The sequence below is a fragment of the Neoarius graeffei genome, chromosome 10 (assembly GCF_027579695.1).
Source record: "Neoarius graeffei isolate fNeoGra1 chromosome 10, fNeoGra1.pri, whole genome shotgun sequence".
In the NCBI taxonomy this organism is placed as follows: Eukaryota; Metazoa; Chordata; class Actinopteri; order Siluriformes; family Ariidae; genus Neoarius; species Neoarius graeffei.
Window position 1 is genome coordinate 80,586,915 of NC_083578.1, and position 23,139 is coordinate 80,610,053.

Here is a 23,139-nt window from a genome sequence, read left to right on the forward strand (position 1 = left end):
GTGTATCTGTGTATCTGAATTGGAGAAATGGTAGAGCATGTTCTTTACAATATAATTAATGAAAGAGTGACAGACTGAGGCATGCATTGACCAGGCCGGGTGTCATTACTAAATATTCTTTATGACCTGATTTACAGATGTACTTTATGGTCTCATGCTAATTCACTAGGTCAGGATTTAGAGCAAGGAATTTGAAAAAAAAAAAAAAAAACCCCAAAGCTCATTTAAGTAGTTTAAAGACAGCCAGTGATTCAAATGTTTGGACAGCCTGGGGAAGTTCATTCTACCACCTCAGTGCCAGGATGGAGAAGAGCCTGAATACATGTCTTCCTTGTACTGTGAGAGATGGTAGGTCCAATCAAGCTATGCTAGAGGCTCAAAAGGAGCATGGTGCAGAGCAGGGTGTGATACCAGTATGTGTTTTAAGGTAGCTGGGTGCTCTTCAATTTTTGACTTTGTAGGCTAGCATCAGCATTTTAAATATGAGGCAGGATATCCATTGCTACAGAAAGGCAATGGAGGGAACATTGCAATGGGGTGGAGTGGGAGAACCTTGGGACATTGGAAAAAGTCACACAGCTGCATTGTGGAATAGTTGCAGAGGTCAGCTGGTGCATAGGGGCAGACTCGCCAGGAGCATGTTGCAGTAGTCCAGTTTCAAAAAAGACAAGTGACTGAACAAACACCTGAGTGGCCTCTGTGGATAAAAATGTTCGGACACTGCTAATGTTGTGAGACAGTTTAGCAACATGTGGTAAGAAGGACAGTTTGTTGTCCATGGATAGCTCAAGGTTGTGTGCATAGACAGAGGGTGAGATCTGAGAGTTTTCTAGGGAAATCAAAAGATCTTGACATGAGAATGTATTTCCAGAGATGTACAGCAGCTGTATTTTGCTGGGTTTTAGTTTCAGCTGATGAGCTGTCATCCACAGTGAGATGCCTGCCAGACATGCTGAGCTCTGAGTGGAAACATGAGTGTCCGAGGGAGGAAAGAGGAGAATGAGTGCCATCAGGATATCAAGTGGTATGAAAGCCCATGTGAGGATATGACCTCACCAAGAGAGTTGGTATAGAGGGAGAACAGAAGAGGACTCAACACTGAGTCTTGTGGGAAACGAGTGGAGAATCTGCATGGAGCAGATGTGGATCCCCTCCATGTCACTCAATGTGACCATCTCTCTCGGTAAGAAACAAACCACTGCCATGCTCTGTCAGGAATTCTAAGATTCAGGATGGACAGGAGAGTCTTGTCATTAACTTTGTTGAAGACTGCTTACAGGTTAAGGAGGATGAGGACTGGTGACACTTTGGGAGATCTAGAAGCACAAAGCTTTGAAGTAATGGCCACAAGGATAGTCTTTTTTTTTCAATGTACTGTTTCTGTGGAATGGACTGAGAATAAGTTGAATAAAGCCACTTGTCTTGAATAGTTGGGTCCACCTTTTTTTTTATTGCATCTCTGTCCAAGAGGAAACAACGTTCTTGTGTTTGAGCGACAGCTTTATTGGTGTTTGAGGTTAAAATCCTGAGCCTTGAAAAAGCTGGGGACTAGCAGCAGAACTGTGGTTTCTGTCCTTCTGACATTATTTAATGGTAAGGGAGCAATGTACCCTCCCTCCTGCAGGGTAGATGAGGAGCATCAAATGCTTACCAACCAACCAAGGATAGGCAGGCCATCTATAGCCACTGGAAAATGGAACTGGGATGTGGTGGTTTAAAGGCACAATTAAACAGTTCATTTGGATCTCCTGGTTTTGTGATTCTTAAACTTGCACCGAACTATTTAGTGCTTCTTGGCAACAAGCCCACAAGGTTGGTTGCTCCAAGCACACCTGGTGATGAGTGTAAACCAAGCGAGAAGAAAGTTGTCCCAGATGTCCCAGGACTGAGGTGTCAATTAACTGCCTTACAGAAAGATCAATGTCTGCAGATTGGAGTTATTGATGCGAGCAGAAAAGTAATTAATATATTGTATGTTGTACAGTATGTTTGAATCAGAGGGTCCAAGTGCACAAAAGGACTAAAGGAGCTAACCAATAATGCTGGAAGACAAAGATGTGTTGATATTTTTGTGGTGTACATAGAACACAAAATAATGCCAGATTTGATACATACCCACATGAAATATAATAATCTTGTAGGAGGCATACAAGATGATGGAATAGAAAAATGGCTTCTCGTGCTGTATATCAAACTATAAGCGTTTTAGATCCATACAGTTTAATAAACAGCATCAGAGCCATTTTTCAGTCTGTCCATTTATCACAGAAACCAAACACATACAAAAAACTTTATTATAAAACTGAAGAAAACAGTAATGTGAACAAAAATAGAGAATTATAATTTTTATAAATATTTTGTGGGGTGGGGAAGTTTTATTCAGACTATTTCAGATACACCTTTATCCATTGTGGGGTTTCAAAATGAGGCAAACACAGGCAGATAAGCATTAAAATCCATAACAAACAAAGGAGAAGCTTCAAACCAGAAGTTGCATAAGATTATGAATAAGGAACAGGAACAAACCAAGGGAACCAATGCCCTACACTCTAGGAACGCAAAGAATTGCAGGAGGAAATGCAAGTTTTTTACAATTGTGAGGTAAACAAAGAGATTCATGACCATAAACAGAAGAAAAAGCTGCTTGGAAAGACTTTGTGGATAATTTAGGTCGACTAATGACATCAGTTGGCATGCTATAAGGTGTCACATGGTCAATTATGGGAAGCTTCAGCCAGTTATAACAGAAAACACAATGCAGGGATATATGGTTCCTGCAACTTTGTATAAAATAGATTTTAAAACAGTTTGATCAAAGTCAATATTAAAATGAGTATATAAAAAACAGTTATTCCATGAAATCGAGTCATACATGAGCTGATAGCCGATGAGGTGCATAACGCAGAGTTGGCTATAAGCCATGTATGATGAGATTGAGTGGAATAAGTGTTTTATTCTATCCACATTCACTGGATTTTGAGAAACAAAGCATTTTTATTTTTTGCAAATTTGATAAATAAAAGCTTCATACAAAACGTCCGACAAAATAATTTCTGCTTAGACTGTAAACAAACCGGCAAAATGACAGGAGCAATTTGTGAAAAATGCTATAATTCTTGAAAAAAAAAAAAAAAAGATATGCTCTTTCCATCAAACACTTTAATTGCATATTTTGTTGCTTTTTTGTATTTTGGGGGGGTTGCTTTCAAGTAGAGTTTTTATTTCATCCTTGGTTGCTTCAACAACACACTCTGCCATTTTGTTTTTCTCTACTCAGTAAATGAGCTGATATCCTAGTAGTAGAGTAGCCAATCAGAGCACATGATTGCTCATATCCAGCCAATGTGGATCGAATAATGTCTAATATTTGGAGTGCAATAATAATAATAATAACACAAGACCACAACTTTCCTCTTTACAGCAATATATAAAACAAATAATGTGGTCAAAGTAAAACAAAATGATGGAACAGGTTACCAGTAAGTATAATAACAGTACACTATGTCAGTTATTACATACACATTTTAGAAAATGAATTACAAAAGAAAAATAGATTTTAAACTTCTTAATTCCATTAATTTTTAGAAACTCACAATTACAAATTTGATTTGTGGAAACAGTTTGACCTACAGTACATTCTGCTGCTCCTCATGACAGTAGATAGTATTCACAATTAAGACACATTCATATGAAGCATGTTGCTATTTACGCTCATGCCAGTGCCTTTGAACATAATGTATAAAATGATAATCATCTGATTTGGAAAAAAAAAAATATTTTTTCATGCCTTTAAAAAATGTTTCAAACCACCTAAAAATGACCTTGATTACTCATCTTTCTGATGCTTGGCTTCATCTTCCAAAACCAGTTATGGTGGATTTGATGATGGACCAGGTATACTGAGCCTTTCTTTTTGCTCACTGACCACCGTCTGGGGTAATATAACATCGTCATAGTCCTCCTGTGGCTCCACTTCAGCTTCGAATGTCACTTTGTCTGCAAAGATTATCGGAATAATACATCTCAGATGAGTTATGAACTCTTTTATAGTAAGACTTTAGAAATAAGGAATGTTAGAATACCAAGTAAGTTGTCAGGTCTGGGAGGAAGGAGTGGCTCAGTGGGGTTGCTGTTTGCTGGTGGTTTGGCATTTTCTTCATCAGCTTCGTCATAGTCAGTGCCAGAGGAGCTTTGACTTGTGCTCATATTCTCCTCGTCATTTTCAGAGGTACTTACTGTCACACCAAAAATGAGTAAGAACACAGAAGGATGTACAACTGTGACATAAGACGAGGTGCAGCATATAGACTTACAAAATAAAGAGGGCTAACAGTGTCTGGGAGTACTTCGAGCATTTGTACTTCACTAATATACTTAAGCAGCATTAAGGGACTCAAACTTGTACCCATATACTATTTCATCTGTACGGGGGGTGGGGGTTTCATTTCGGCTTTTCATTACAAATTTTATTACAAAATTACTCAGATTTTTTTCTTCTCACACACATATATATATATATATATATATATATATATATATATATATATATATATAAAATCTCATCTCATTATCTCTAGCCGCTTTATCCTGTCCTACAGGGTCGCAGGCAAGCTGGAGCCTATCCCAGCTGACTACAGGCGAAAGGCAGGGTACACCCTGGACAAGTCGCCAGGTCATCGCAGGGCTGACACATAGACACAGACAACCATTCACACTCACATTCACACCTACGGTCAATTTAGAGTCACCAGTTAACCTAACCTGCATGTCTTTGGACTGTGGGGGAAACCGGAGCACCCGGAGGAAACCCACGCGGACACGGGGAGAACATGCAAACTCCGCACAGAAAGGCCCTCGCCGGCCACGGGGCTCGAACCTGGACCTCCTTGCTGTGAGGCAACAGCGCTAACCACTACACCACCATGCCGCCCTAGCCCAAAAATGGCTTAAAAAAAAGAAATGAAATGTTTCAAAATTAAAAAAGTACTATAAACAACAGTAACCCATAACAAATGAAACAAAGTCAATATTTGGGGTGAGATGACCATTTGCTTTAAACAAAAATAGTAGTTTCAGGTACAGTGAGTGCAGTTTTATAAGGAAATGAGCTGTAGGTTTTACTGAGCATCTTACAGAACCAGCCACAGTTCTTCGAGACACTGTCACACTCGCTTCTTAATTTTGCACCAAAACCCAGCAGCCTTCATTATGTTTTGTTTTTCATCTGAAAAGTGGTCTCTTATGTAATATACTGCTCAGATACAAACTTTTCTTTTTCTGTAACATTTAATTTTGTGCTGGAAAATGAACATTTGGAACTCCAAAAAGTTTTTGTACTCTAGCAAAGTTTCTATGAAAAAATAGGGTGCCTCAGTCTTTTGCATACTTTTATATATATGTGTGCACTTATTAAATGAAATTTCACAAACGACTTCTACTTTGAATTGGACACAATAACCATCTTTTCATTACCTGAATGAGGCAAACACCTGGATCCACTGGAAGTTATTAAATGACATTGTACAAAATTAATAAATGAAAAGGACTTACCTTCACTCTGGTTCTCCTCCCTGGGGTTCACAGTGGTACCAATATCATCATAATCTTCAGAACTGTTTTCAAGATTATCTGCTGTTTTTAGGATAAGATTGTAGGTTAATGAGTATAGATTATAGGTTAATATATATAGGATATTACATGGTTGTGCAAAGATATGAAGTTTATGTTCGTGTGTTGAACATATTCACGAGTAAACGAAGTGGCCGAGTGAAAATATTTTCAACACAAGAAGATAAACTTCATATCTTCGTGCCACTGTGTAATGTTCTTTATATTATATGGACACATCCACAGAAAATGCAACTTAATCAAAAGAATTTTAATTTTGAACTGGTTCACCATTTTGACAACGCGCGCCAAATCAGTGAGAAAGCGGGAAAACATCGGGAGTGACATCATCAGACTGACAAATCAGAAAATATGTCACTCAGATCTGTGATGTATTTTGGATGAAAAATGTGATTTTTTCAGTATGAGAAGATAAACTTCAGATCTTCAAGCCAACATGTGAAGTTCTTTTGATTATATAGACACATTCACAAACAAAAAGTAGCCAAATTTATCAAAACAATTCATCGATTTCCTCACGAGTGACATATAGAGATTTATGTCATGGTTTTGGTTCTCTGTGTTCCAGATGTAGCTTGTATGAAACATACGATTGGTGTATTTCTCACTAAAACACACATGTCCATATAATATTTTATATATCTATATATTATAAAATACTATAGTGCAATGTGAAATAATTTCACTGAAATTAAACCAATTCATAATCTGGAAGTCTTTCTCATGAATCATATTAATCATCATTCTGAAAAGATTTAAAGACACTGTGCATCACCTTTTTCATTCAAGTTCTGCATTTCATTCTCGTTGATCTCCACATCAGTGTCTTCAGAAGAAAACTTGAATCTTACTGGAAGAAAAGTCAAGTGAAATTTGACATGTTTGAAAATAGAAGACAATACATTTTGACATGGGATTTCTGATCATCCACACCATAAATTTTGCTGTAAAATTTTAGGGTGAGATCATGTCAGTGTTACCTGCTTCAAGAAACAGGTATTTCACAAAATATTTCAGTTGATTTTCTGCTTCTTACTGAACGTATTTTCGATGCTTTGGTTCTTCATGCAATTAGTTTAGCTTGATAAAAAAAAAAAATCCACAAAAATTTGTAGCCTAAATCATTCTGGTTCAACCCATAGTCATATTATTATTCTCATCTCATCTCATTATCTCTAGCCGCTTTATCCTTCTACAGGGTCGCAGGCAAGCTGGAGCCTATCCCAGCTGACTACGGGCGAAAGGCGGGGTACACCCTGGACAAGTCGCCAGGTCATCACAGGGCTGACACATAGACACAGACAACCATTCACACTCACATTCACACCTATGGTCAATTTAGAGTCACCAGTTAACCTAACCTGCATGTCTTTGGACTGTGGGGGAAACCGGAGCACCCGGAGGAAACCCACGCGGACACGGGGAGAACATGCAAACTCCACACAGAAAGGCCCTCGCCGGCCCCGGGGCTCGAACCCAGGACCTTCTTGCTGTGAAGCGACAGCGCTAACCACTACACCACCGTGCCGCCCTATTATTCTCATAATTTCTGTTAATTTAACTTGTAGTACAGGAGTAGCTCAGAGGTTACGCTTGTGCGCTTGTGGCTTCCCTTATAAAAAATATTCTATTTTTTGTATTGTATTTAACTGTAACATAAATGCATTAATATATCACACTATTACAGATATATTAGTACATGTAACTATGAGTTACGGGTTAACTGTATAATATCCTGTATTTTCATATACTATTAATGTACTAGTTCTGTTATTTCTTTGGACTTAACTGTGATGAATTGTTGGCCTAAATAAAGAATCTTCTTCTTCTTCTTCTTTTGGCTGCTCCCGATTAGGGGTCGCCACAGCGGATCTTTCGTCTCCATTGCTCCCTGTCTTCCGCATCCTTCTCTACCACACCTGCCACTTTCATGTCCTCTCTCACCACATCCATGTATCTCCTCTTTGGCCTTCCTCATTTTCATTTGCCTGGCAGCTCCATCCTCAACATTCTCCTTCCAACATGCTCTGCATCTCTTCTCAGGATGTGCCCATACCATCTCAGTCTCATCTCTCTTAGCTTAATTCCCAAGCTCTCCACATGTGCTGTCCCTCTGATGTGCTCGTTCCTTATCCTGTCCAACCTTGTCACTCCCATCGCAAACCTTAACATCCTCAACTCCGCCACCTCAAACTTTGCCTCCTGTCTCTTTGTTAAGGGTACGGTCTCCAATCCATACATCACAGCTGGTCTCACTACTGTCTTACTGTATACATCTTACTTTTCACTCTTGCTGGGACTTTCCTATCACAAATGACTCCCGAAATCCTTCTCCAACTGCTCCACCCTGCCTGCATTCTCTTTCTCACCTCGCTATCGCAGCCCCCATTTTCCTGCACATTTGACCCCAGGTACTTGAATTCACCAACTTTCTTTACATCTACTCCTTGCATCTTCACTACACTCTCATCCCCATGCTCATTGATGCACATGTATTCTGTTTTGCTACTGCTCACCTTCATTCCTCTTTGTTCCAATACATACTTCCATCTCTTCAAACCCAACTCAACCTCCTTTCTACTTTCACCACATATCACAATATCATCCGCAAACATCATGTTCCATGGTGACTCTTGCCTCACTTCGTCCATCAAGCTATCCATCACTATGGCAAACAAGAAAGGACTCAAAGCAGATCCTTGATGGAGTCCCACCTTCACCTTGAACCATTCAGTTGTTCCAACGGCACACCTCACTGGTGTTTCACTGTTCTCATACATGTCTTGCACCACTCTAATATACTTCTCATTCACTCCACACTTTCTCATACAATACCATAACTCATCTCTTGGCACTCTATCGTATGCCTTCTCCAGGTCTATAAACACACAATGTAGCTTTCTCTGTACTTCTCCATTAACATTCTTAAAGCAAAAATTGCATCCGACATGCTCTTCCTTGGCATCAACCCGTACTGCTGTTCACAGATTGCTACTTCTCTTCTCAATCTTGCCTCCAATACCCTTTCCCATAGCTTCATGGTGTGGCTCATCAATTTTATTCCTCTGCAATTACTGCAGCTCTGTACATCTCCCTTATTCTTGTATATTGGGACGAGCACACTCTTTCTCCATTCATTTGGCATTTTCTCATTCTCTAGGATCTTATTAAACAATCTCATTAGGAACTCCACAGCCGTCTCACCCAAACATCTCCAAGCCTCAATCGGGATACCATCTGGTCCGACTGCTTTCCCAGTCTTCATTCTTTTCATGGCTGCCCTCACCTCATCCTTACTAACCAACTCTGCTTCCTGATTTGCTGTCTCCAATGAATCTGACCTTTTCTCTCTTGGATTCTCCTCATTTAATAAATCCTCAAAGTACTCTTTCCACCTTCTTAATCCCCCATCATTATGAAGTGCTTTGAACGGTTAGTCATGCAGCACATCAAATCCATCCTCCCTCCCTCCATGGACCCATACCAATTTGCATATCGGGCCAATCGGTCCACTGATGATGCAATCTCCACCGCTCTCCACTCAGCTCTCACTCACCTGGACACTAAGGACTCTTACATGTGGATGCTGTTCTTAGACTTTAGTTCAGCATTTAACACAATCATCCCCCAGCAGCTGATACAGAAACTGGACTGTCTAGGACTAAACACCTCCCTCTGCAACTGGTTGCTGGACATCCTAACTGGAAGACCACAGGCAATCCGGGTCGGCAGCAACACATCCAGCACCATCATACTGAACACAGGGGCCCCCCAAGGATGTGTGCTAAGCCCCCTTCTCTTCACCCTGCTGACCCGCGACTGCACACAAACACACAACAGCAACCTCTTCATCAAGATTGCGGATGACACGACTGTGGTGGGACTCATTAACAACAATGATGAGTCATACTACAGGGACGAGGTGAACCAACTGGCTGCGTGGTGCAGAGACAACAATCTCTCTCTTAATGTGGAGAAGACGGAGATGGTTGTCGACTTCCAGAGAGCCTCCACCCAGCATCCTCCACTGACCATCAATGGTGCCACTGTGGAGAGAGTGAGCAGCACCAAGTTCCTGGGTGTGTACCTCACTGAGGATCTCTCCTGGAGAAGCAACACTGCATGGCTGGCCAGGAAAGCTCAGCAGCGCCTCTACTTCCTCCGCAGACTGAAAAGAGCTAGAGCACCAGTCCCTATCATGCAGACCTTCTACCATGGAACCATCAAGAGCATCCTGACCAGCTGCATCATGAGGTGTTATGGCGGCTGTACTGCATCCTGCCGGAAGACCCTGCAGGGCATAGTGAGAGCAGCTGAGATGATCATCGGTGTCCCCCTACCCTTCCTTCAGGATATTTACAACACACACCTGGCCCGCAGAGCACTCAGCATTGCGGGCGACTCCACCCATTTCAACCACCACTTCTTCAGCCTCCTGCCTTCTGTGAGGAGAATGAGAAGCCTCTGGGCGAGAACCAGCAGACTGAGAGACAGCTTCATCCACCAAGCTGTCAGGATGCTGAACTCCCTCCCAGGCCAGTACCCCCTTCCCTTAATACACAAACCAAATGTCACCAGCCACTTTAACAAACTGTAACAAAATCCAATTGCACTATGTAAAAACTGTTTACAACACTGTCTAAACAGCTTTTTTAGTTAATTACGCTATATAAAAACTGTTTACAACACTGTTTACACTTTATACATATTTTATCTTTGAGAGACTTCACTGCTATACTGTTTATCCTGTCATATCTGCCATATTTATACTTACACTGTAAATTCTGCTCATACTGCCATATTTATTTATTTATATTTATATTTATACTGATAATTCTGTTTATATCATGCTATATTGCCCTACTATACTGTCAGACTGCTGTTCCCGTTTACATTGTTCATTCTGTTTATCTTGTCATTTGTCACATTTAAATTTATACCGTTAATTCTGTTCACACTGCCACATTTATACTTTCTGGATTGCCACTGTCTTTTCCTAGATAGCTTTAGCTTGTGTGTGTAAATATACCCCCCCTTTTATTTATTTTTTTTAAAGTTTATATCTTGTACCTATATTTTATATTTCATGTTTATTACTGTTTGCACCGCGGATAAGAGGGCAACGCAATTTCAATTCTCTGTATGTCCTGCACATATGGCATTATTGACAATAAAGTTGACTTGAACTTGAACTTAATACACTCTCTTTGTTTGTCAGCACATTTCCATTTCCATCTTTCATCACTCTTACCTGCTGTACATCCCTTGCTTCCCTGTTTCTCTGCATAGCTAGTCTGTACAGGTCTTTCTCTCCTTCTTTGGTCTCCAGTCTTTCATACAACTCCTGGTATGCATCTGCTTTCACCTTCGCTACCGCTCTTTTTGCCTTCTGTCTCGTCTTTCTGTATAACCGCCTGCTTTCCTCGTCTCTCTGATTATCCCAATTCTTCTTTGCTAGCCTCTTCTCTTTTATAATTTCCTGCACTTCTTTGTTCCACCACCATGTCTCCTTGTCTTCCTTCCTCCTTCCCGATGACCACCCTAGCACCTTCCTTGCTGCCTGTCTTACGAGTACAGCAGTAGTATTCCAATCTTCCGGCAGACTTCCATGACCACTCAATTGCTGTCTCATTTCCTCCCTAAACTCCTTCTGATGTTCAACCTCTTTTAGTTTCCACCACTTAATCTTCGGCTCCACTATTTCAAGCTTCCTCTTTTTCAATTTCAAGCTCATCCTGCACACGACCGCTTGATGTTGTCTAGCTACACTCTCCCCTGCCATCACTTTACAGTCTCCAATCTCGTTCAGGTTACCCCTTCTGCAGAGTATGTAGTCCACATGTGTAGCTCTTCCTCCACTCTTAAACGTCACCGTGTGCTGCTCTTTCTTCTTGAAGTATGTATTGACTATTGCCAAATTCATCCTCTTTGAAAAATCAACCACCATTTGCCCTTCCACATTTCTCTCTCTTACACCATATCTGCCCATCACGTCCTCATCTCCTTTGTTTCCCTCGCCAACATGTCTGTTGAAATATGCTCCGATCAGCACGCGCTCCTCCCTTGGTATACTTTCTACCACTTCATCCATCTTTTCCCAGAAAAACTCTTTCTCTTCATTCTCACATCCAACCTGTGGGGCGTACGCACACACAACATTGATTACCACTCCTTGAATCTCCAACTGCATGCCTATCACTCTATCTGACACCCTCTTCACATCACTCACACTGTTGACCAACTCTCCCCTCAAAACAATACCAACACCATTTCTCTTTCCATCGACTCCATAAAACAACTTGCATCCATCTCCAATGTTCTTGGCCTTGCTTCCTTTCCACCTCGTCTCCTGCACACACAAAATGTCCAACTTCCTTCTTTCCATCATACCTGCTAACTCTCTCGCTCTGCCAGTCAATGTTCCCACATTCAGTGTTCCTACCCTCAATTCTAAGCTCCTTCCCTTCCATCTTTCATGCTCTCTCCTAACACGCCTCTCCACTCTCTTTCTCCTTCTCCGTTTTGGCACAACAGTAGCACACTTTCCACCGGCACCCTGTTGACCAACAGTACCGGAGATGGTTGTTGTTAACCCGGGCCTCGACCAATCCGGTATGGTATTTATCTTTTCATTCCGCATGTTAGATTTGGCACAGTTTTACGCCGGATGCCCTTCCTGAGGCAACCCTCTCCAATTTATCCGGGCTTGGGACCAGCATCAAGAGTATGCTTATGCACCCCCAGTGGCTGGATTGGGCCTAAATAAAGAATACCGGTGATTAAAAGGCATGGTTAGTAGCCTATAAACCAAGAGTCTTCACTTTTATGTGAAATATGTAATTTTTAGATTTCTTCCACAAAAATGGGTCCTTTTGATGCAAAGAGAACAGGTCAATTCTCAAGTCTTTAAGACAATATTTATCAATAATATTTAAGTTGAGCAGGATTTCTAATTTTATACTTTTTTGTAAAAAAAAGTGCTATATGGTCATCATGATGACAAAATAAATTGTATTTAATGTAGTTTTTCATGCATGCAAGTGGGATTTTTACAAGAGTGCCTTTCAGATCTCTTTTAGTCACAACATTTTTGCTCTCTTTTTCTGCACAGCAAAACACCTAAGGAGGATGGCCTGAGATTTCCACCTAGTGGTAGTGCAGTGACTAACATTGCACTACCTAGGTAGTGCAGTGGTGCAGTGACTAACATTGTTGCCTCTCTGGAAGCAGGTTCTGGGTTCGAACCTTGTCCTTCTGGTCTAGTGGGGTCTTTCTGTGTGGAGTTTGTATGTTCTCCTCATACCTGTGTGGCTCGGGTTTCCTCCCACAGTTCAAAGGCATGTGGATTAGGTCAACTGGCTACTCTAAATTCCACATACAGTGTCTTGCAAAAGTATTCATCCCCCTTTGTGTTTGTCTTGTTTTGTCACATTACAAGCTGGAATTAAAATGGATTTTGGGGGGTTAGCACCATTTGATTTACACAACATGCCTACTACTTTAAAGGTGCAAATTGTTGTTTTATTGTGACACAAGCAAAAATTAAGATGAAAAAACACAAATCTTTTGTGTGCATAGGCTGGGTGCGATTTGCTGGGGGGGATGGTGGGGATAATCCCCCCCTCTGGTTTTTATCTCTGCTGAAAAAAAATCCTCGGGGACAACCCCGTCAATAAAACAAACAAACCAAAAAAAAAGTTGACATGACAGGCATGTTGTGACACAGTTTTCTATGGTCTACATTGCACTCACTTTCAAAATGACCCGAAGTGGCAGCTTTGATGTTCACGATCGTCCCCAGCAAATAGATACATTGTAGATAATAACAATATCTTTGCGTTCTATATGGAAATTAGCATTGCTAATGAAAACGTGCGAAAATGAAACGCGTCCAGAGCAGTATTTCATCATTCTTCGTTGGGCCAGCAAATAAAAAACAATCAAACCCAACAGCCACACTTACCTGCAGCACGAAGGATGAACAGGAGGAGGATGCCCAGGATAAGTCCCGTAGAGAAGATGACGTTGTTCACGAGTCTGGGAACATCTCGCAGCATGCGGTTGGTGGCTGTCTAGAGCCGGCATGATTTGCTAAATGGCAAGAGGGTCGAAAGTGGCTAACGGTGTCAACTGATGGGTCAGTGAAATGTGCAGCTTGCTCTGAAGTAAAAACTTTAGGCCCCAACACAGACAAGCGCCTTCACATTGATCCGGCATTTGTGAACGGTGTTAAAACCAGCTCAGCTAAAAAGCTGAATGATAAAATTAACAAGCATGGCAAATGCCAGTCCCACGTGAAATGCCTTGAAATTCTCCAAAAGAGGCGTGATGCAGCATTTGAAACTGCCAATGTAAGCGCAAGTCTGTGGAGGAAGAAGAATGAGGAAAGGGTATGGGCCACAGCGTACTGTATGCGCACTGCGTACATGATCTGCCAGAACTGTCATTCAAAATGCTGCCACAGGTGATCGAACTGCAAGAACTGAATGGGGTTGATGTAGGGTCAATGCTGCACTCCGACAAAGCCTGTCGGAGTATGCTGATGTTCATCGCCCAGAAAATGGCAAGCCAATTAGTAGGGTTCATAACAAAATCATCTGCCAAATTCAGCATCCTCATCGACGAGAGCGCGACCGTCTCAAATAAAACGTGTCTCATAGTTTACATTCGCATTCCCTTTGATGGAGAGGTTTGCAACTTCTTCTATCAATTAATCGAATTGGAATCATGCACGGGTTCTGCCATACGAGACACGTTGCTGGACACCCTGGAGAGAGATGGCATCACCAAGGAAATGCTGCGCTCCCGGTTGATTGGTTTCGCGACTGACGGGGCCGCCGCTATGCTGGGCCGATACATGGGAGCTGCCACTCTCCTGTGCGATGAGATTAACCCTGACCTTACTGTAATTCACTGCATGAATCACAAATTGGAACTTGCAGTCCATGATGCGGTGAAGCACACAACAGACGCAAGTCATTTTCAGATGTTTTCAGATTGCCTGTATGCATTTTTCTCCCAGAGCCCCAAGCACACCCGCAAACTTGAAATCGCAGCTTCCAATTTGGGCATGCATGCTTGCAGAATAGGCAGGGTGTTTGATGTGCGCTGGCTGTCTTCATCATGCACGTCAGTGACAGCTCTCTGGGAGAGTTATCCAGCTTTGGTGCGTCTCTTTTCTGCGCTGGCTGTGGACACCTCAAGATCCACCACAGAAAGGGCGAAGTGTCAGGGAATTCATTCCCAGATGACTCAGTGGATCTTTCTGATGGAACTAGCGCTGGTGAAAGATGCCCTGGAAACTCTGAAAGCCCTGTCTCTGTTCCTGCAGAGGAGAGATGCCACTGCCATCCAGGCCAATGCAGAGGTGGACATCGCAGTGAGGGCCCTGCGCTCCATGAAGCTCGCTGACGGCGCCAACACCAAAAGCCTGAGACAGGAACTTGACACGCACTCATTCAAGGGGGTGAATATCTGCCAGCCGAGTAACCGAGAGCAGCAGCAAAGGGCAAGTGCATTCCGTGACCGCTTCTTCACCTTGCTGGCAGATAATGTGGAGCGCAGGCTGGACGACAACGGTGTGCTTGCTGCGTGTGCTGCGCTGTGCCCCTTAAGCTGGCCGAAGGATGAAGGCGAGCGCATTCTGTTTGGGGAAGACAAACTTGTCAGAATTCAAAAAACCCTGGCAGCTGAGGTCTCTGACACCGCTCTGCTGCTGAAAGAATTTCGACAGTACAAGTTCAACGGAGTCCAAGGAGAAAATCTCCTCAAATTCCTTTCTGTCGTCTCCACGCTTCCCGTGTCAGCAGCAGAAGGTGAACGTGGATTTAACGCCATGAATCACATCCTTACTGATGAGCGCAACAGAATGAATGTATCCACACTAAACAGCCTTCTTTTCCTCGCTGTCAATGGGCCAGACGTGCGTTCCTTCCCTGCTGAGAAATTCGCAGAAATGTGGATTAAAGAAGGGCGAAATGCGGCGGATAGCGCACCGACAGGAAAGCAGAAAAGGCCACATGAACTGCGCCATCAGAGCAAACTGTTCATTTAGTATTCATGTATTTTAGTGATTTTCGAGTCACTGTTCATTTAATCCGGAGGGAGAGAAACATCACAGCAATGCGACAAGCAATGCGAACTTTGTTGTGTGTTAGTGTTCGTGTATTTAGTCACAGAGATAGGAAGATGAATTTACTATCTCTGGTTTAGTGTTCGTTTTCATTTAGTGTTGTTCATTTGATATCATCGGATGTTATTGAGCTGTTAGCTTATTGTTACCTTAATTTTGTGACGTTTCATGATTAAAAAAAAAAAAATCCCCCCTTCTGTTTTTTTGACAAATCGCACCCTGTGCATAGGTATTCAAACCTCTCCCAATTCAATACTTTGTAGAGCCACCTTTTGCTATAATTACAGCTGCAAGTCTCTTGGGGTATGTCTCTATTAGCTTAGCACATCTAGCCACTGGGATTTTTGTCCATTCCTCAGGCAAAACTGCTCCAACTCCTTCAAGTTAGATGGGTTGCATTGGTGTATAGCAATCTTCAAGTTATGCCACATATTCTCAATTGGATTGAGGTCTGGCCTTTGATTAGGCCATTCCAAGACATTTAAATGTTTCCCCTTAAACCCCTCCATTGGCACTTTAGCAATATGTTTAGGGTCATTGTCCCACTGAAACATGAACCGTCATCCCAGTCTCAAACCTCTGGCTGACTCAAACAGGTTTTCCTCCAGAATTGCCCTGTATTTAGTGCCATCCATCTTTCCTTCAGTCCTGACCAGCTTTCCTGTCCCTGCAGATGAAAAATATCCCCACAGCATGATGCTGCCACCACCATGCTTCACTGTAGGAATAGTGTTCTCAGGGTGTTGGGTTTGCGCCACACATGGCATTTCCCATGATGGCCAAAGAGATAAATTTTAGTCTCATTTGACCAGAGAATCTTCTTTCATGTGTTTGGGGAGTCTGCCACATGCTGTTGGGCAAACTCCAAATGTGTTTTCTTAAGCAATGGCTTTTTTCTGGCCACTCTTCCATAAAGCCCCACTCTGTGGAGTGTATGGCTTAAAGTGGTCCTATGGACAGATACTCCCATCTCCACTATGGATCTTTGCAGATCCCTCAGCATTATCTTTGGTGTCTTTGTTGCATCTCTGATTAATGCCCTCCTTGCCTGGTCTGTGAGTTTTGGTGGTAGCCTTCTCTTGTCAGGTTTGTAGTGGTGCCATATTCTTTCCATTTTGCTATAATGGATTTAATGGTGCTCTGTGGGATAGCCAAAGTTTGGGATTTTTTTTATAACCCAACCCTGATCCATACTTCTTCACAACTTAGTCTCTGACCAGTTTGGAGTGCTCCTTGGTTTTCATGTTGCTTGCTTAGTCATGTTGCAGAGTCAGGGTCCTTCCAGAACAGGTTGATTTATAAAGACATCATGTAAAAGATCATGCGATATTTTGATTGCACACAGGTGGATCTTAATCAACTAATTATGTGACTTACAAAGTGAATTGGTTGGAGCAGCTCTTATTTCAGGGTTTCATACGAAAGGGGGTGAATACCTTTGCACACTTCAGAGTTCTGTTTTTTCATCTTAATTATTGTTTGTGTCACAATAAAACAACAATTTTCACTTTTAAAGTGGTAGGAATGTTGTGTAATTCAAATGGTGCGAACCCTCCAAAAATCTATTTTAATTCCAGCTTATAATGCGACAAAATAGGACAAACAAAAAGGGGGATGAATACTTTTGCAAGACACTGAAGATGTGAGTGTGAATGGTTGTTCATCTCTGTGTTAGCCCTGTGATAGACTGGAGACCTGTCTAGGGTGAACCCCAAGTCTCCAGTTTTCCCATCCCTCAATGGATAAATGGCACAGAAAATGGTTGATCATAACCAAATTGGTGATTTCAGGTATGTTTTGCATATGACCTGAATATAATCTTGTCATATAAATATGATCATTAGGAATTATGCATCATTATCCTAATTGTAAATAAAAGAATAATAATAGAATGCGACCGAAATAGGGATGGCATACCTTTACATTCCTGAACCTTGTATATGTCAGATTCCCATAACACCTAACTAGACCAACACACTGCCCAAAAACTTTTTATTTTTTACTGTGTGTATGCTAATCACCTAATATCCTCTATCCTCCATAATTTAAATGAATGCCTTATATGTTTTTACCTGAGGTTAGCTAAACTACATCTTGCTAGAGTGTACATGCCTTTGTATGTACGATAACAATAAAGGTGAATTGAAATGCAAATAAAATTTAAAAAATAAATTTCTATTTTACAGACATATTTTTAATACTGAATATGATCTCTGAAATATAAATATATTATTTATTTTATGTTTGTTAGAGTAACTGGGTCGATAGACTTAAGCTTTATTTGGGGAAAGTTTCTTTGCAGTACTGAAGCATGTAACCTAATAAACATTGAAGACTTGAAGGTACACAGATGCATTCAAAATTCTCATAACTTCACACCTTTTATTTTAATTCTCATCTCATCTCATTATCTCTAGCCGCTTTATCCTGTTCTACAGGGTCGCAGGCAAGCTGGAGCCTATCCCAGCTGACTACGGGCGAAAGGCGGGGTACACCCTGGACAAGTCGCCAGGTCATCACAGGGCTGACACATAGACACAGACAACCATTCACACTCACATTCACACCTACACTCAATTTAGAGTCACCAGTTAACCTAACCTGCATGTCTTTGGACTGTGGGGGAAACCGGAGCACCCGGAGGAAACCCACGCGGACACGGGGAGAACATGAAAACTCCACACAGAAAGGCCCTCGCCGGCCACGGGGCTCGAACCCGGACCTTCTTGCTATGAGGCGACAGCGCTAACCACTACACTACCGTGCCGCCTGTTATTTTAATTTTAGTGAATAAATTTTATGTTTCTTGAAGAATAAATAAATAAATAATAAACAAAGTTTTCAGGGTTTATTAAATGGGTGATTTTGATACAAAATAAAGATTTTTTTTTTTTTAAAAAGGGTCATCTTGTTCACTTGTTTTGCTCTCTCTGATCATAATGGGCGGCACGGTGGTGTAGTGGTTAGCGCTGTCGCCTCACAGCAAGAAGGTCCTGGGTTCGAGCCCCGTGGCCGGCGAGGGCCTTTCTGTGCGGAGTTTGCATGTTCTCCCCGTGTCCGCGTGGGTTTCCTCCGGGTGCTCCGGTTTCCCCCACAGTCCAAAGACATGCAGGTTAGGTTAACTGGTGACTCTAAATTGACCGTAGGTGTGAATGTGAGTGTGAATGGTTGTCTGTGTCTATGTGTCAGCCCTGTGATGACCTGGCGACTTGTCCAGGGTGTACCCCGCCTTTCGCCCATAGTCAGCTGGGATAGGTTCCAGCTTGCCTGCGACCCTGTAGAAGGATAAAGCGGCTAGAGATAATGAGATGAGATGATCATAATGGACTTACAGCTTTCTCACAGTATTTTTTTTTTATCACATATTATTTGGGAACATGCAGTCTGGACTGTTAGATGAGCTACTTACATCTGGTGAGGAAAGTTTCTCTCTTCCAGTACAAAATCAGCGCAGCCACCACCAGCAGCAGTGCAAGTCCCACCACAACGCCAACAATAAGTCCAGTTTTGTTGACTGAATCATAATCTGGAATTGCAACCATATAGACAGAAAGGTGATATTTCTCAGCTATTTCCAGGCACATTTTTGTGATGCTCAAAGGCCAAATTACACTGGACATTAGTTGCTAATTACACAATAAATTGAATATAATTTTCAAGAAAATGTCAGAAGATTCAAGAAAAATATGCTTCAAGTTATACCCAAGAAAACAGTAGCCCACACAGGTCAGTCCCATGTCTAAAAAAAGTATTGGGGGGGGGGGGGGGGGGGTTCCAGTTGGTTACAACTTACTGGTACTCATAGATTCTAAAATAACACTCATGAAACATGATGTCAACAATGCCTATGTTATACTATGTTTATAATAAGTCTATAAGAAATTTAGTAATTAACGACACAACTATTTTTACATAATAAAGTTAACATTTTGAGTATGAGATTCCAAGTAACTTTGGAACAAAATAACAAAAGAGAACCCAATCGAAACCGAAAGAGTGAAAGTGATGATCATGCCGTTACCATGGGAACAGTCTTTTATGAATGTGTAAGTGGGTATTCAGTGCTCCGACTCTGGTGGGACTGAGTATGCAGACAAGTTTTATGTTTCATCTAACTTAGGTAATTTAAAAAATATAATATTATTTGGCAGTGAGCACACAGGAAAGTGTAAAGTATAAAGTTCTGTCAGTATGTTTATCATGCTTGTATGATTAAAAACTCGAAGATATTTATCGAAATCCATGACCTACTCATTCTAAACCTGCGGAGCTTCACCGGAGAAGCTCTCGACCCCAGAGGGTTAAAATACGATGGAAAAAAGCTACAACACTTTGTCAGGGTCCCAAACCTGTAGTAGTCTATTTTCTTTTAATGTTAGTGGTAAACCTACCCAGCTGATAACAATGTCACGTGGTGTCAGGTCAGAATGCGGTTCTACTCACTGATGAGAGGCAACCATTTTTCATGGGCCATCCAGTCTGAGGCGTTCGAAATACAGACAGACAAATGCGACTATTACTGGTCAATGTCCGCCGGTCCGGCTTTATTTCCCATGCTGTTATTATGTTGATGCATGAAGTTCCCGCGCCCAGTTAAAATCTAACAGGATTCACATAGCTCGCTTTTCACTGCATTCATGTCACGAGTGAAAAAACCCGTCGAACCTCCTATACCATAAACACTTCAGCTCAATCTCATATCACGATTTTTTTTGTTTATTTTTTAAAAACCTTATTAATTAAATAAAAATGCCGGCATATCTCAGCATCTGCAATCCTAAAACTTTTTTTTTTGGATGGGGGGGCGCGTGCCAGGTGCAGACCCCCTTAAATCCGCGCCAGGTATTTCCCTCTGTAAACCATAGTGATGACTAAAATTAGACTTTCCAGTGGTTCGAAGCCTTTTTGAAAACCAAGCATCTAACGTGCTGTTCCACTTCTTAGTCACCATTTCTAGCCATGTGGTAGTGCCGCTCAATCACAGTACAAGAAACCCTGTCAGCACCTTGACAGCCAATCAGATTACATCTTAGTTACAGCACACAGCAGCATAATGGCTGCCTTTATTTCCTATGGACATGTTTGTATTTGGCCATTATTTAGTTGAATAAAACTTAGTTTCACATCGCACATTGCTTAGTTTTGTACAGAAATGTAATTTGTTACTCAATGAAAAATAGGCGGCAGCAAATCCTCCTACAGATGTCGATCTGCTGCTGTCGACTGGCTACTTCTGAGACCTCTGCAGTGTCGGGCCATGCTTCCAGCCTGCACTTTTCAGAACACACTGCAGCACACCTGCTTCACGTTTGGACATAATCAGCACATTTATTTAAGCCTGACTTTCTGTTTAGTTTTTCATCTTGCTTTCAAAGTCTATTCCTCATGTTATGTTTGCACTTTGTCTCACGCTCATAGTTTTGTTTTGTTTGAGTCACATTTCTGTTTTCACCTTATTTAATAAAGACTTCTGCATTTGCATCTGCCTCCCTTTCCACTCACTGACAGGAATAAAGACCATATCGTAGTATAGAAATATAAAATAAATACTATAGCATACCCGAAAGATCACCACAAAATATAGAAATAAAGACCTGAAACAAATGAACACCCGCCTCCCCAGAGATCATGAACAAAGATTTGAATCACTAAACTTTGCACTTACTGTCACAATAAATTACAGCTTTCGCTGTGCAGTTGTTTGGTCCGAAGCAGTGCATTAGATAATTATGGTCTCTTCTACACTGAAATCCAACATCTGGATTTGGTTCATTTTCTACAGACTTTGTCAAAACTTCTCTGGCATTTCCACATTTCAGCTCCATACATATCCTATCTGCATCATTCTTCTCCACAGGACAGACGGGTTCCCACTTTCCACGGTACTTCACTTGAAACTCGCCTCCACAAGTACTGCTGAGTTTCCACTCAATTGCCTCTGTAAATAAATGGTAAGAGTTTCTGAAATGAACAGTAATGGTATAAAGGATAAAGTGCATCAGATTGAGTCCAAAAAAGTCAGCAACACTGAAATGAACAGGAAAAAAAAATTGTTTCAGCTATAAAAAAAAAGTCCATCCTGAATCAGATTAAATATCATATCAGCCATTTTGTACCTATAGGATAATAACCAAGATTTGCTGTTAGCTCCAAGAAAGAAAGAAATTCTTTTCTTCTTGATTATTTTCCAATGATGTTGAACATCACATTAACGAGAAATCTGTTCTGGAAGTCAGAGAGACATTGGTGTAAATGCTGGACTCCAATGCAGTGAAATGCATTGCAGCGACATAATGCATTTATGTTGCATTAATTTATAGCAGAGCCAGTTAGTAATCTATTAGATGATGAGTGTGATTTCAAGGAAGCCAGTATTAATATGAAGATTGACGCTTTGGAAGCTGATCTGTTTAAACAGTGTGTACAAATGAGGAGGTAAGAGATGGACAGGCTAAAGGACTAAAGCACTGCTGCATCGTTCTCTTTAGCTAAAGATGAATCGCGGGCTAAATCCCACTGCACCACTATAATCAGATATTTGAATAGCTTTGGGGTAATGTACGTGATTGGAAACCTTTAACCAAAGTGAAAATAGACCAACATATCAATGAAAGAAGTTTAAACCAAAAAATATTAATTACAAAATAAATGTTCTGCATCATTGAGAATCACATTGAGAAACCTGGTGATTGTAAAGCACGCAGCACAGTGATGTTCGTGTCTTACCTGCACATGCCAGAGAGACGACATTTTCGCACGTATCTGTCCATGAGCTGCAGTGCCCTAGTTTGTTTTCCATTCCTGTGCAGCTCAGGTAACGTGCTTTACTGTTTTTCTTGGTGGGCCAGGTTTTGAAAAACATGCTGCAGCCCAGTTCCTGACAGAACTTGTTGTAGACGCTGTCCGTGTTCTGTGACGTGAAACACACATGCTCATTCTTAAGCTGCACCTCACCACTACATTTGCCTGTGAGGTTCACTTGAGGCTCGTCTGTGGGAACACACACACACACACACACACACACACACACACACACACAGAAGATGTTTTTCTAAACTTATTACTCCAATACACCTGCAAGAAAATAATCAACAATGACCAGACGCCACTATTTGTTGTACTTCTCTTATACCACAACAAATTGCCAATGTTCACAATTCTTTGTATTTATTAAACAATTAACCTTCACCATATCAATGATATGTTTTCTTGCAAAAAACAGATGTGAGAATTACAAATCAGATGTGAGAATTCAATTGTGCTATGGCATAAAATACAGTAATAAATTTAGTACAGTCCAGGACAAGATGTGTAACATAATTACACATACTAACTATAGCAAATCCAAATGCCATCCAAACTCATCTCATCTCATCTCA

At 41.4% G+C, this 23,139-nt stretch overlaps 1 protein-coding gene across 6 annotated transcripts in view; it reads right to left on the minus strand.

Annotated features, from left to right (window-relative positions):
* Window positions 1-2,343: 2,343 nt before the first annotated feature.
* Window positions 2,344-23,139, minus strand: part of LOC132893347 (scavenger receptor cysteine-rich type 1 protein M130-like) — a 108,357-nt gene continuing 87,561 nt past the window's right edge. For 4 of the 6 annotated variants that reach the window (XM_060932386.1, XM_060932387.1, XM_060932385.1 and 1 more), the window contains 7 exons: window positions 22,487-22,750; window positions 21,426-21,698; window positions 19,170-19,286; window positions 6,404-6,478; window positions 5,551-5,631; window positions 4,083-4,235; window positions 2,344-3,996 (listed from right to left, as the gene is read on the minus strand). In XM_060932386.1, coding sequence (XP_060788369.1) covers window positions 3,869-3,996; window positions 4,083-4,235; window positions 5,551-5,631; window positions 6,404-6,478; window positions 19,170-19,286; window positions 21,426-21,698; window positions 22,487-22,750 — 1,091 coding nt within the window. In that variant the 3' untranslated portion in view covers window positions 2,344-3,868. Of the gene's footprint in view, window positions 3,997-4,082; window positions 4,236-5,550; window positions 5,632-6,403; window positions 6,479-7,584; window positions 10,180-19,169; window positions 19,287-21,425; window positions 21,699-22,486; window positions 22,751-23,139 lie in introns of those variants that run through there. The other 2 variants (XM_060932384.1, XM_060932388.1) reach the window with 2 other exon arrangements.